This window comes from Cicer arietinum, chromosome 7, assembly GCF_000331145.2.
Source record: "Cicer arietinum cultivar CDC Frontier isolate Library 1 chromosome 7, Cicar.CDCFrontier_v2.0, whole genome shotgun sequence".
In the NCBI taxonomy this organism is placed as follows: domain Eukaryota; kingdom Viridiplantae; phylum Streptophyta; class Magnoliopsida; order Fabales; family Fabaceae; genus Cicer; species Cicer arietinum.
The window spans coordinates 2,163,901-2,178,892 of record NC_021166.2 but is presented as its reverse complement, the minus strand read 5'-3'; the positions used below and the strand labels follow the sequence as shown (position 1 = coordinate 2,178,892).

Sequence of the window (14,992 nt, the reverse complement as noted above, 5' to 3'; positions counted from 1 at the left end):
TTTTAGGGTCGTTTTTTCCAAATGTAGATCATGCAGCTGTAGTCACCATAATCCAGAAATATTATCCTTGTTTGTTTCATATCTAATCCAACTTCAAACAGTGTAATTGAACAACCATGTTTTTTTTATTTAAATAATTTAATAGTTAGATTAACATATAAGTTGGGAGAAGTAGAAAATTATGAATTGGAATCTAAATCATTGCATAATGTGTTATAACTATTAATTAAGTTGTACATACGAAATAATATTAATTTATTTATATTGTCAATTTACTTATATTGTAATTATTTGTTAAACTATTTATTTGTGGCAGATTTTTGTGTCACCGCATTATGAAAATATTCACTATATATCACTAGAGAAAAATACTAACAAATACTTTTGAGATACTCGTTAAAAATCTAAATATAAAAATTTAATTTTAAAAGTGTATGAAGATTTATATATTTAATTATTTAAAAGTTTGAATTTTATTTTTTTTAATACAGTATTTTTTCTTTTAATAAAATGTATTCAGAGCACTTACAAACCCTACATAACATTTTTAATATAATCATGTCTACGACGCATTTAATTACAATTGAAGAAGTGTATAATCCAAGATCCCTTTATCATTTTAATCTCTATATTACTCGCCAAATTCCACCATATGATTTGTTGTAGTTTTTATTTATTTATAATAGTAATTGGAAGAAGTACATTATTGACATGTCCTTCCATGATGTATGTTTTAGACATTATAGATTCATTTTATACTATGTTGAAAAGTAAATTTTATTGCTTGAAAAGAACACATGTCAACTTCTATTTCACATATAAATCTATAAATAATTTATAGATTATTTTATCTCAAATTTCTTTTATTTTAATCTAAAATAAAAGAACTGAAATAAAAAAAAATAAATGCTAATTAATATTTTTAAGTTGAGATGTCAAAACGATATTTATAGATAAAATATGGTCTTTAATTGAGATTCTCTGCAGCAAGGTTTTCATGTCCATTTTTTTTTTTTGAATTATTTCTTTAATTTATTATAGGATCGTTTTTTTTCAAATGTAGATCATGCAGCTGTAGTCACCCTAATCTAGAAATATTATCCTTGTTTGTTTTATATCTAATCCAACTTGAGACCGTGTAATTGAACAATCATGTTTTTTTTATATAAATAATCTAATAGTTAGATTAGCATCTAAGTTGGGAGAAGTAGAAAATTCTGAATTTGATTCATTGTATAACGTGTTATAATTATTAATTATAAGTAAGAAGAAATAGAAAATTATAAATTCGAATTTGAATTTGAATCATTGCATAATGTGTTATAACTATTAATTAAGTTGTACATACGAAATAATGTTAATTTACTTATATTGTAATTATTTATTAAATTATTTGTTTGTAGCGAATTTTTGTGTCACCGCATTATGAAAATATTCCCAATATAATATTAAAAAAAAATATTAGCAAATACTTTTGAGATACTCGTTAAAAGTCTAAATATAAAAAATTTTATTTCAAAAGTATACGAAGATTTATATATTTAATAATTTAAAAGTTTGAATTTTTTTTAATACAAATTTTTTCTTTTAATTCCTTAATAAAATGTATTTAGAGCACTTACTAACCCTACATAACATTTTTAATATAATAATGTGTGTGACGCATTTAATTACAATTGTCTTCATAACTTGACGTTCGTTTCCACATTAAATCTGTTTCTAGCCAAGGATGCCTTCCAATTGTAGTATAACCATGACATAAATTTTGACATAACTAGTTATAAAAAAACCGATAATGTAATTAAGAAAAAAAATGTAACTAAATATAGTATAATGAAAAAGAAGACGTAAACAACATTTTTTTTATAGGAAAATATATGTAAACAACTATAGCTCATAACATGATATGAATAATAATTGGTTGTTAAATTAGTAGAGGCAACGATTTAAAATTCAATTATTTAATTGGAGTTGAACTATAGTGGAACCAGTTATAATTAAATAATATTTTTTTCCATATTAATATTAAGTTTTTATAGTTGTCAATATATATATAAATTTTCAAGTCGATGATTGACCCTTTTTAAAATTTTAATTTTAGTCCAAATTTCAAAAAATTTATTTGAACCGCATTTATTTGTTTAAAGGACGTTGAAAGATATTTAAAAAGAATGTCTGAAATTGAAACGAATAAAAAAATGCACACATGTTAGAGCAATAAAGTATAGTAGAAAGTTTGTATTTTCTCTTATGACTTGGTGCGGACAGTGCATTCCAAAGGGAGTCCTTGAGGGAATCTCTTAATATCAGTGCAGTAATTGTAAATCATGTATTTTTTCTGCACCCATTTGAGTATCTTCTGGTTTGTAAAATCAAGCTGTTGAGATAACCAAGCATTATTAGAAGAGTTGGAGTTGCAAGAAGAACCATTATTGGACCAAACACAACCATTGGCTTTGAAGTTCCTAAAAGAAGCTGTAAATGGAGCTTTTGTCCAATCTGTTTTAACAACTCCACCTCTTGTTGCCCAATCATCAGCATTCCATATACTTGAATATAATCTCATTGGTTGCTTCTTTGGATAAGGAACTCCTTCACTCTCTATGTTCTTCAACTCCCTAATTGGTCTTCCATCAATATACAATCTGAAATGTAAATTTGAGTCTATTTATTTTCTGCAAATATTTTTAATTTTCATTATTTTATATAATATACAAACTTACACAACATGTGCAGAATTCCACAGAAAGGAATAGGTATGAAAATCTGCAGTTGGGTCAAACCATAGATAGAATTGTTGCTCCCTATCACCTTTTCCTTGTGTGTACACGTTGGTATGAACTATATAAGGATCACCACTCAAATTTCCCAAAAATTCAAAGTCTATCTCATCCCAAGATGACCCTTCAGAACGTAACTGCATGATGCATAAATTTAGAAAAATATTATTATTTACAAGGTGTTAGTGTGTTACTATATCTATCTATAAGATTGAATAAGAGAAACTGACATAGTAAGCTGTGACTGTGCCAGCGGAATTTCCAGGGACAAGTTTGATTTGCATGTCAATCTTCGCATAAAGATATTGATTGTGGGATTGAAAGCCAGAGCCAGAGGCTCTGTCAAGAGACAGAGTAAGAAGCTGACCATTGTTAATAATTTTACCTCTCTCATCTCCCCAAGTAATATCAACATCTTGGTATAAGTTTCCACCATAGGCTATAGATAGTAAAAATGTTATGACAATCATAAGCAATGCATAATTTGCAGAAGAGATAGCAGCCATTGGTTTCATAAGTGATAAAATGCGATTGTTATTTTGTGTGAAAATTGATGAAACATAAAGTTCGTGTGCTCCAATTTATAGTAATCTATAAGGCTTATGGGAATATTGTTTGATTTAATAATAAATAAAAATGAAAGTGGGATATGACAGCAATCGGGTTTTCATTTGCATAATAAATAATGTTAATCTTCATAGTTTAGGAATTTAATTAAGTGGTCCATTACGTGGTGCTTGATAGGGTGGCCACTATTTTACATACGCATACGGCGCAGAGTGATTAGTGACTATGACTGATCATGTTTATTCTACTAAACCGAACCAATGTTTCATGTGTTGTGCTATTGAATTGTAGGATAATAGGATTCATCCAAAGTGCTACAACTTGTGAGCATTTTAAAATCGAAGTAGCTTCTAGTACCGTCTGTATACCGCACTTTCTTGGCTTTAAAAGTCAGCGGCAGAGAAAGAATAGGTTTCATCATTCTAGAATTATGTACTATCAGGTTTCATCATATCATCATTCTAAATTATGATAACCGCCTTGAAATTTCACCGACTCAAGTAATAAAGAATCTTACAGTTTTAAACGGCAAGCAGATAATTCTTGCAGGATACTAGATACAGAGAGGTAGTTTATTTGGAGTTTTACCTTTCTTTTTTACCACAATTCATTCTGTCTGGATTACTAGATATTAATTTTCAGTCAGTGGGTAAGTCAATTTTTTTACATGGACAATAAGTAGAACCTAAAGTCATGGATAATAAATATTGGTCAAAATGCTCCCTTCAACCACATTAGAACCACGTGTGTTTCTCAGTGAATAAGCCATCTGTATCCAGGTCCTCTAAAACCCTTAATCAATATATCCAGTCGGGTTTCATATTTTTGAATCATTATTCAGTGGGTGAAATGACATCATTACAATTAAGTAAAAAAAAAAAAAGAGAAGAAATATAAGAATTCATGTAACCGGAAGTTGCAAAGAAGAAAGATGCGATATTAATTGGGTATGCTAGTATTTAACGCAGAACCGCGTGGAATGATAATAATAATATTTTAGATATCATAATTCGGGTGGGGTGGCGGCTAACTATGCCAATCTTTACCCACTCCTCTTATTCTAATTCACCCACTCTTAGTCTTAACACCACACCGTCCTAAACTACACCTTCCTTTTAACCTTCTCTTAACTTTCCTTTTTATTTTTCAACCTATAAATTAATACTTCCCACTCTTTGCAATATCATCATCATCATAAAATACAAAATTATTTGAATTTCTATCAGTTCAATGGCATATTCAAGAGTTGCTTTCTTACTCTTTCTAATCTCCACGGTTGCGATTGCCTCTGCTGCCAACAATTTCTATCAAGACTTTCAAATTACATGGGGAGATGGTCGTGCCAAAATACTCAACAATGACCAACTTCTTACTCTCTCTCTTGACAAAGCCTCTGGTTCTGGCTTTCAATCCAAAAATCAATATCTTTTTGGTAAAATCGATATGCAACTTAAACTTGTTTCTGGCAACTCTGCTGGTACTGTCACTGCCTATTATGTAAGCTACTTACCACATCGTATTTTACTTTCATACATTTACAACCTTATAACAGTTTTTTTCTTTCTACTGATGAGAATTTTGTATGCTCTATCAAATTCAGTTATCATCAAAAGGAGGCGCCTGGGATGAGATTGACTTTGAATTCTTGGGAAATTTGAGTGGACAGCCATACACACTTCACACAAATGTGTTTAGCCAAGGAAAGGGTAATAGGGAGCAACAATTTCATCTTTGGTTTGACCCTACTGCAGATTTTCACACCTATTCCATCCTCTGGAATCCTCAACAGATTGTGTAAGTATATGCTAACTAAATTTCTTCTATCCAATCCTCAAAGAAAACAAAAAAAAAACATGATTTTTTTTCTTTTCATTTCTTGTGTTACAAGCAACTAAATGGCTGAGTTCTCACTAAGTATCACTTTAGTAGTAAGAGTTTACTATTATAATCTCAAGAGACAAAGTTTAACATGAATGTTTATAAAATGATCATTACTGATTCTTTAATTCATTATAATTTTCATATTCCCTAATTTAAAATAAATGAAAAGAAGGCAACTTAATGATTTCTTTGTGTATTTCAGTTTCTATGTGGATGGAACTCCAATTAGGGAATTCAAGAACATGGAATCAAATGGTGTTCCATTCCCGAAAAACCAACCAATGAGAATCTACTCAAGTCTTTGGAATGCTGATGATTGGGCCACAAGAGGAGGACTTGTTAAAACAGATTGGAGCAAAGCACCTTTCACTGCTTCATACAGGGTCGTGCCAAAATACTCAACAATGACCAACTTCTTACTCTCTCTCTTGACAAAGCCTCTGGTTCTGGCTTTCAATCCAAAAATCAATATCTTTTTGGTAAAATCGATATGCAACTTAAACTTGTTTCTGGCAACTCTGCTGGTACTGTCACTGCCTATTATGTAAGCTACTTACCACATCGTATTTTACTTTCATACATTTACAACCTTATAACAGTTTTTTTCTTTCTACTGATGAGAATTTTGTATGCTCTATCAAATTCAGTTATCATCAAAAGGAGGCGCCTGGGATGAGATTGACTTTGAATTCTTGGGAAATTTGAGTGGACAGCCATACACACTTCACACAAATGTGTTTAGCCAAGGAAAGGGTAATAGGGAGCAACAATTTCATCTTTGGTTTGACCCTACTGCAGATTTTCACACCTATTCCATCCTCTGGAATCCTCAACAGATTGTGTAAGTATATGCTAACTAAATTTCTTCTATCCAATCCTCAAAGAAAACAAAAAAAAAACATGATTTTTTTTCTTTTCATTTCTTGTGTTACAAGCAACTAAATGGCTGAGTTCTCACTAAGTATCACTTTAGTAGTAAGAGTTTACTATTATAATCTCAAGAGACAAAGTTTAACATGAATGTTTATAAAATGATCATTACTGATTCTTTAATTCATTATAATTTTCATATTCCCTAATTTAAAATAAATGAAAAGAAGGCAACTTAATGATTTCTTTGTGTATTTCAGTTTCTATGTGGATGGAACTCCAATTAGGGAATTCAAGAACATGGAATCAAATGGTGTTCCATTCCCGAAAAACCAACCAATGAGAATCTACTCAAGTCTTTGGAATGCTGATGATTGGGCCACAAGAGGAGGACTTGTTAAAACAGATTGGAGCAAAGCACCTTTCACTGCTTCATACAGAAACTTCAATGCAAATGCATGCACTTGGTCTTCTGGAAAATCATCTTGTAGTTCTTCAACACAATCTAATACTAATAATGCTTGGTTCTCTGAGGAGTTGGATTCTTCTAGTCATGAGAGGCTCAAATGGGTGCAGAAGAATTACATGATCTATAATTATTGTACTGATATCAAAAGATTTCCTCAGGGACTTCCTCAAGAATGCAAAATGGCTTAGGGGATAATTTTTTTAGTTTGGATTGTATTCTCTTTTCTTATATTGTAATTTTCATGATAATATATTCTTTAATTCATTGTATAAGTCAATTATAAAGGATCCAATTCCTATTATTATATGGTTAATTATTTCTTAATGTATTTATGTTTCTTCTAAGACCATAGCTATAAATTATAAAATATAAAGATAAATGATATCTAAGGACAATACTTATACATATGCATCAGGCAAATCAAGAAGAGAGTTGTATTCATTCATGATTTTAAAAAACAAAATTTATCAAGATCATGAAAACTCATCAAATGTCCTCATTTTTAAATAGCCCAAAAATTTAAAAAATAATACTTAATTTCACAAATTAACCATATATTTATTTAATCTTGTAACTAAAATAAATAAAGATTTAAATATGTTTTTTGTTTTTGTAATTATAACATTTTTTTTTATTTTAGTATTCGTAAGTTTTTTTATTTGGTTTACATATTTATAAATATAGTTTTATTTTAAAATAATTCTCCGTCAAATTTATATTTCAAAAATACTATCAAATTTCTATTATAAAAACACTAACACCGTTAGTATGTTTTTGGTTCCACAAGTGTTTGTGAAAAATGTATAACAAAAGTCTTCCTTCTCATTCAACACAATATCAATAACCCAATCACCTCAAATTTAAATCCACAAAGACATCTTCAATTTAATCAAGAATTTCACACTTGGTGTAAAGAAATCACCCAGATTAAATGACAAAAGTTATGTCGCTAAGACGATTTTTTAAATTATGTGACAAAAAGCTCCTCCTAACAATGAGAAGAAAATCGATGTTAAAAGGAGCTAAACCCGTTCATGTGATTTGCTTAGAGTGAAGAGTGACCATGGTAAAATAAAGGGGAATAATTGAGTGAAAGAAAAAAAAAATTGTGGTGAAATTGCAAAATTGTAGCGAATGATCAATAATTGAATCTTCATACAATTTATTTTACTGCAAAATCTAATCTCCATTTTTAAAAGAACGCTTCAAAATAATATTAGAATTTTTATAACAGAAGAACGGTTTTAAAACGAAAGTATATTTACATATATATGTAAACAAAAAACAAAAAACTTACAAAAAAAAAATTATAATTACAAAAATTAAATACATATTTGATCCACATAAATAAATAAACAACAGGCTGCAAAAGACTCTCGGGAGAAGTTAAGTCTAATTCATTTTCTTATGATTAATTATCCCACTAAGAAAATTGATGGAATTTGAATGAAAGAAATTAACATTCTCGTCTATTATTTGACATAACAAGAAAATTCATCACAGAATAAAAACAGAACAAAACCACTTAAATTTAATCAGGGAAGTCCATAACAATTGTAGCGTGGATTTCTTTATAGTAAAAATGACATCTGTAATTCATCCAACAAAACTGTAGTCCACAGAAAAGTAAAAGATTTAGGTAATGAATATAAATATTATAAAGTTAATATATTACTAGTATTTAAAGAGTATTATTTTAGTAGTAGGATTTAGTCCTCCTATCCTGAGCTGTTTGATGAACGATGGCGGTGGTGTACTTGTATATTAGATAAAATTTCACTTCCTTAAAATAAATAATTTGAAGAATTTATTATTTGATTACAATACGAAAGCTATTGGGTGAGACGCGTACCTAAGCCGCAACCAAACCATTACCAGAACTACTACTTTCTGTCTCACATGTTGGCTTGGCTTGGCTTGGCTACAATAAACGTGTCACATCCACTTGCAAATATTACTCCTTCTCAAAAATACAACTTAGGCTCGGCCAAAAGTTTGGAGACTTTCAAGGATCTTTCAAAACGATGAGTTTTTGCACATTAAAATGAAGCAATAACATAAATTATAGATTTTACAAAAATTTATCAAAAATTATTTGGTTACAGGATAATTTTGGAGATAGTTACTAAATAATATATTACTAGATATTAATTTTATCCCAACAATATAAAGAAAAAACAATATATATAATTATTAAAATACATTTAAATACAATACATTATTAAATATATTAATATTGACATAGTATTATTTATTGAATTTGGATATTGAATAATCTATTTTAAAATTATTTGAAATTATATTTTAAATTAATAAATATCAGATTTATTGATTTAGTTCAATTTAGACTTGAAACTAAAAAAATATTAAATTAATTTAATTAGTTTTAGTTAAATTATTACGATTATGCATTTTAGTTTTGTAATTTTTTTTATAAATTACTCATTTTAATTTAAATAAGAGTCGAGAAAAAGTAGATTTAATAGATTTAAGGAAAACATAAGTAGAAAATAAAAATAAAGTAGAAAAAAATATTTAATAGAATTACAAGAGTAGTTAAAGAATTTAAGTATTATAGACATAAAGTATAAATATAAAATTGTAGAGTAATTAGAATATAAATTTTTTTAAAAAATATTAATATAATTTTTTAAAATTATATTATAAAAAAATTTAAATTTTCTTAATATTATTAGTTTACATAAAATTAAAGATTTATAAAAATAAATAAAATAATAAATTTTTATTAATTAAATTATAACTCAAATATTTCATAAATTTTGCGTAAACAAACGAATGACAGTAGTTTATAAAAAAATTATCGTACTTAGGTGTTTGTGTGATTGTGAAAGTATTGAAAAGTTATGTATATAGCTCAAATCCTTGACCGCAAAATGAATTTTGTGATTTAATATATGTAATAAGAATGATTAAAATATAAAATGAATGAAGAAAGTTAAAATTGATATAATTGCAGTTTGGTAAGAAGTGAAAGTATATCCAGCAGGCAGCAGCATAGCATATAGATATGGTAGGCAGGTGCCTCTTGGTAATTGAAATTCAAATGTGTCTTGCTGTCTGGCAACGCTCACCTCACCTGTGATCTTATCCACTTTATACCTAAATCCAATATATAACCGCCTTCTCCTCCAATTCTTTCTTTTCTATTCATATACGACAATCTTTGTTGCTTCTCTCTCTCTCTCTCTTTTCACCTTTTGACAGCTTTCGTTTTTATTATTCACACCCTCATTTTCTACTATATATCCCATTCTTCACCTTTCCTTTTATTCACAACTTTATTAATTTATTTTTATTAACATCATATCATGCCTTCTTCTACCACTTGCTCTAACTATTTACTACTGCTTTTTATTCCTCTCCTAATTTGCATTCTACCTTCTTCTTCTTCTTCTTCTTCTTCTTCTAACTTCAACCAACACTTTCAAATTACATGGGGAGATGCTCGTGCCAAAATACTCAACAATGACCAACTTCTTACTCTCTCTCTCGACAAAGCCTCTGGCTCTGGCTTTCAATCCAAAAATCAATATCTTTTTGGTAAAATCGATATGCAACTTAAACTTGTTTCTGGCAACTCTGCTGGTACTGTCACTGCCTATTATGTAAGCTACCTACCACTTCATATTTTACTTTCATATATTTACAACCTTATAACAGTTTTTTTTTTTTTTTACTGATGAGGATTTTGTATGCTCTATCAAATTCAGTTATCATCAAAAGGAGGTGCCTGGGATGAGATTGACTTTGAATTCTTGGGAAATTTGAGTGGACAGCCATACACACTTCACACAAATGTGTTTAGCCAAGGAAAGGGTAATAGGGAGCAACAATTTCATCTTTGGTTTGACCCTACTGCAGATTTTCACACCTATTCCATCCTCTGGAACCCTCAACTCATTGTGTAAGTATATACTAACTTAATTTCTTCTATACAATCCTTATAAGATTAAAAAAAAAAAATTATTATTTTTAATTACTTGCATTTGAAGCAACTAAATGAGTTGTTAGTGAAGTTAGTTTAGTTATCAAAGTTTGATTTTATAACTTCAATAGATTAAATTCAAATTCATACATTGTCCGACACATTTAAAAATTAAAATGACAGAATATTAATTTATTGTTGTGTTGAATGAAATTAATTTCAGATTTTCCGTGGATGGGACACCAATTAGAGAATTCAAGAATTTGGAATCAATTGGAGTAGCATTTCCTAAGAAGCAAGCAATGAGGATATACTCAAGCCTTTGGAATGGTGATGATTGGGCCACAAGGGGTGGACTCATTAAAACAGATTGGTCCAAAGCTCCTTTCACTGCTTCTTATAGAAACTTCAATGCAGATAATGCTTGTATTTGGAATAGTGGAAAATCATCATGCACATCATCAAAATCCCCTGCTTCCTCTGCATCATGGTTATCACAAGAGTTGGATTCAACTGGTCAACAGAGGCTGAGGTGGGTGCAGAAGAACTACATGATTTATAATTACTGTTCAGATAAGAAGAGATTTCCACAAGGTCTTCCATTGGAATGCACTCACTCTTAGTCCTATCTATAGGACTTCGACTTTATGTATCATATCATTCTTTTATTTTATGTCTTATATTCAATCCTTGTTTCTTTGTATTACTATTTATTTATTTTTTCATTTCCAATGTAAAATATCACGTGTTGTTGTAGCTAGATCACCTTTGTAACTACACATTATATAACAGTTATTTTATTTTTGTCATATCAATTTTTCACATCTTAAGCATATATGATAATCTTCATTCTGATTTTAAAAAATATACATAAGCTTGATTGATTTTCTTTTAATCAATATAAGCTTAATTAGTTAATTTTTTTTAACAAAAGGGCTAATCCCCAAACTAAAAACTAAGATGCCTGAAAAATCGTATACAAGCACAGTCAGTCAGTCAACAAGGCCTAATACACAAAATTCTTAAATTTAAAATTAATTAATGTGTATCTAAGTAAATGATATTTTTAAACCATTATGTGTAGAAAAAGATATAAAACATTTAGCTTGAAATAGTTAATTTTTCTATATAAACTACGAAATAGCTGGTTAAAAACTATGCAAATTGGAAACTTATCATTTTTATTATTAAAATATATTGCATGGATTATTTAGTTATTTGATATAGTGTTTTATATTTAAATTAACAAAACTCTAGATTTATATACTGAAAATTTTGACATTTCTAAGTTACAATTTTTATAATTGACGTATTTAACACGAATAGAATAATTTAAAAAAAGTGAGGTGGGTGATACAACAAAAAGTACAGTGTATGGGATTTGAAGAAGTTATAAAATTGAAATGGCTTAAAGTTTGACAAGAAGTTGAGTAAAAAGAAAAGGTTTGGCAAGAAGAGGTCAGCGCTTGCTATTTCCTAAGAGTGAAAGGAAAGGAATCTACGGCTAATGTTGCAACAAAATTGACTCTTCCAATTTCATTCCATAAAATAGGAAATAGTTTACCACCAAAGGAGCTATTTTAAGTCTTCAAAAAGTTAATAAAAAAATCTCTAAAAATATTTTTTATTTAATAAAAATATTCACATTTGAGTATTTTTAAATCTAAAATTAATTAATTTATTTAAAATTAATATTATCTTAACAAAACTTAAATTTTATTATATGAGTTTTATTTTTTTATGTTTTATTTATTAACAACTTTTATCTATATGAAAAGAATAAATCACGTAATAAAACTTAATAGACTATGTTTACTATTTTCAAAATATATAACAAAAATTGACATATTGTGAACTAGGTGGCAAAAAGTATATTTTAACCATGTTTAATAAAATACATTATTTAATTTTAATGAATTATTTTAACTTTTGTATACATACTTTGTATCGTAACCAAGAAAATTAAATTAAAAATCAGATTTCATCAAAGTATAAATCAAGTTAAAATAAATTCAATACCAACTCGATTGTTTAATTGCATAAAGTCATATCAATGTGTTGAATAGTTGTTTGTGGTATTAAGTAACTTTTTCTTAATTATGGTTTTCACCTCAAAAAAAGTCTCACATGAATAGGGTTGGAATTAAGTAAAGTTCATTTGACGTGACCATCCACTTGTAGTACAGCAATTAGTATTGGCTAATTAACTGTCCATTTTAGTTACTTTAATATTATTGTTCTTTTAATAAATAAGAAATAAATCAATAAAAATTGAGATATTTAATATATAATATATATTTTTATTTTAAATAAAAGACAAGAATTAATATATTTAATTTAAAATTTATATTATATATATTTATTTTTGTTAATTCATTTTTTTTACATTTACAAAAAAATATATACATTAATTTTTATTGAACTACCTATTTTTAAAGAACATGGGAATACTGTATTTTTATTGAAAGAAAAAAGCAACACGTGATTAAAATCCGCAGCCTTAACAGAAGCACTTGAATTAGGTGGGATAGTGTCGACAAGAGTAAACGTGTTGTTTGAATGTGGGCAGTGGCGGTGGTGGAGGAGAGTACTTAAAGTGACTAGTATTAGCTTAGCTGGAAATGTTTGATGCTTGGTTGGCACTCTCATCCAATGAGTTTTTACTACTTGATGACATATCACAACAACTGCACTAGACAACAACTTTAAACTCTCTCAAACTACTATGTTTTCAATAAATATAAAACAATCGCGTCAAGATTTTATGTTGGACGATAGCAACGTACCAATTTGACACTTTTTTATTGATAATAAAAATAAATAAATAAATAAATAAAACAAACGCGGCAACTGTGTCCAGCTTCTTATGTCTTTGAAATTTCTCATATCCTTCCTCATAATTATTACCGACTTAATAATCATATTATAAATAGCACCACTCACCCTTTTCATTACACACTTCAAATTAACAAAGATCATCAGTCTATACTACTTTCAAACACTTCATAGATGGCTTCTTCAAATGAATCCAACATACTAATTCTAATTCCTCTTCTTGTTAGCTCCTTAATGGGAATGGTTGTCTTTGCTAATGGTAACTTAAATCAACACTTTGATATAACATGGGGAGATGGTCGTGCTAAGATACTAAACAATGGTGAGTTACTAACTCTATCACTTGACAAAGCATCTGGTTCAGGATTCCAATCAAAGAATGAGTATCTTTTCGGTAAAATCGATATGCAACTTAAGCTTGTTCCAGGAAACTCAGCTGGCACTGTCACTGCCTATTATGTAAGTACTTCTTCCTATTAAAGTGTTGATTTTTTTGATTACATACTTTGTAGCTCAGGCTTGATAACAAAAATTGTATATTTGTTTGCAGTTATCTTCAAAAGGAGCAACTTGGGATGAGATAGACTATGAATTTCTAGGAAATGTAAGTGGTGAACCATACATCCTTCACACTAATGTTTTTAGCCAAGGGAAAGGAAATAGGGAACAACAATTCTATCTATGGTTTGACCCAACAGCTGATTTTCACACTTACTCTATCATCTGGAACCCCCAGAGGATTATGTAAGTTCTCATCCACAACTGTGTTTCCTTACTCTGCATCTTAAATACACTGCTTGCATAGACTTACATCATTTTTTATTTTCAGATTCTCAGTTGATGGGACTCCCATTAGAGAGTTCAAGAACTCAGAGACTATTGGTGTACCCTTCCCAAAGAAGCAGCCAATGAGAATATATTCAAGTTTGTGGAATGCAGATGACTGGGCAACAAGAGGTGGACTTGTTAAAACAGATTGGACACAAGCTCCATTCACAGCTTCCTACAGGAATTTTAATGCTGAGGCTTGCATCTGGTCTTCTGGAGCATCATCTTGTGGCTCAAGTTCTGTGTCTGACGCTTCCGCCAAAGGTTCCTGGTTTTCACAGGAGCTGGATGTTACAGGCCAAGGGAGGTTGAAATGGGTGCAGAAGAATTACATGATATACAATTACTGCAACGACACAAAACGATTTCCACAGGGTTTACCACCAGAATGCAACATCTCTTAAAGAGGAAAACTAAGCAACCCCTTTTGTAATATTTTCTCATTATTATCGGTACCATTCCAGCATTAGTTACCAGCTTAGTGATTCTTTCATTTGTTTCAATCTTTGTCACCCACTATGACATCATTTGTAGCCACTCATCAGATGTGTAATATTTTTTTATAATAAAAACAGATTATTTCATTATTACATTATCTTGTCATTCATTTTTTATTTCGTAGTTTCTAATTTTCTATAGATTGAGGTGAGTTCCGCCCCTACGTATGTCAAAATAAGCTACCCTCGAATGGAAATATTTTCATACTTTCAATAATCATTTCAGTTTCACACGGTAAAGAGGCACTACCAAACCTTTTGTACTGGATAATACGTGATAGAGTAAGAAAAAGACAAATCTGTATGACTAACGTGAATC

At 29.2% G+C, this 14,992-nt stretch overlaps 4 protein-coding genes across 5 annotated transcripts; 3 read left to right on the top strand and 1 right to left on the bottom strand.

Moving 5' to 3' along the window:
- Positions 1–2,161: 2,161 nt before the first annotated feature.
- On the bottom strand, positions 2,162–3,425 carry LOC101490746 (probable xyloglucan endotransglucosylase/hydrolase protein 23). Its single transcript, XM_004507781.4, has 3 exons — positions 3,011–3,425; positions 2,724–2,917; positions 2,162–2,645 (listed from the first exon to the last, which is right to left on the bottom strand). Exons 1-3 carry the CDS (start codon positions 3,293–3,295, stop codon positions 2,249–2,251), a joined length of 876 nt encoding a protein of 291 aa, XP_004507838.1. The 5' UTR covers positions 3,296–3,425; the 3' UTR covers positions 2,162–2,248.
- Positions 3,426–4,563: 1,138 nt separating this feature from the next.
- LOC101490426 (probable xyloglucan endotransglucosylase/hydrolase protein 23) lies at positions 4,564–6,911 on the top strand. 2 transcript variants are annotated; one of them, XM_004507780.4, is made up of 3 exons: positions 4,564–4,844; positions 4,948–5,141; positions 6,359–6,911. In XM_004507780.4, the coding sequence occupies exons 1-3, from the start codon at positions 4,578–4,580 to the stop codon at positions 6,753–6,755; spliced, it is 858 nt and encodes a 285-aa protein (XP_004507837.1). In that variant the 5' UTR covers positions 4,564–4,577; the 3' UTR covers positions 6,756–6,911. The 2 variants fall into 2 exon arrangements, with proteins under 2 accessions (XP_004507837.1, XP_027192759.1); XM_027336958.2 differs by lacking the exons at positions 4,564–4,844; positions 4,948–5,141 and adding exons at positions 5,615–5,772; positions 5,876–6,069.
- Positions 6,912–9,737: 2,826 nt separating this feature from the next.
- On the top strand, positions 9,738–11,322 carry LOC101490102 (probable xyloglucan endotransglucosylase/hydrolase protein 23). Its single transcript, XM_004507779.4, has 3 exons — positions 9,738–10,193; positions 10,299–10,492; positions 10,737–11,322. The coding sequence occupies exons 1-3, from the start codon at positions 9,897–9,899 to the stop codon at positions 11,134–11,136; spliced, it is 891 nt and encodes a 296-aa protein (XP_004507836.1). The 5' UTR covers positions 9,738–9,896; the 3' UTR covers positions 11,137–11,322.
- A 2,134-nt stretch (positions 11,323–13,456) lies between these two features.
- Positions 13,457–14,766, top strand: LOC101489781 (xyloglucan endotransglucosylase protein 7-like). The gene is made up of 3 exons (XM_004507778.4): positions 13,457–13,807; positions 13,899–14,092; positions 14,178–14,766. The coding sequence occupies exons 1-3, from the start codon at positions 13,523–13,525 to the stop codon at positions 14,578–14,580; spliced, it is 882 nt and encodes a 293-aa protein (XP_004507835.1). The 5' UTR covers positions 13,457–13,522; the 3' UTR covers positions 14,581–14,766.
- Positions 14,767–14,992: the final 226 nt, after the last annotated feature.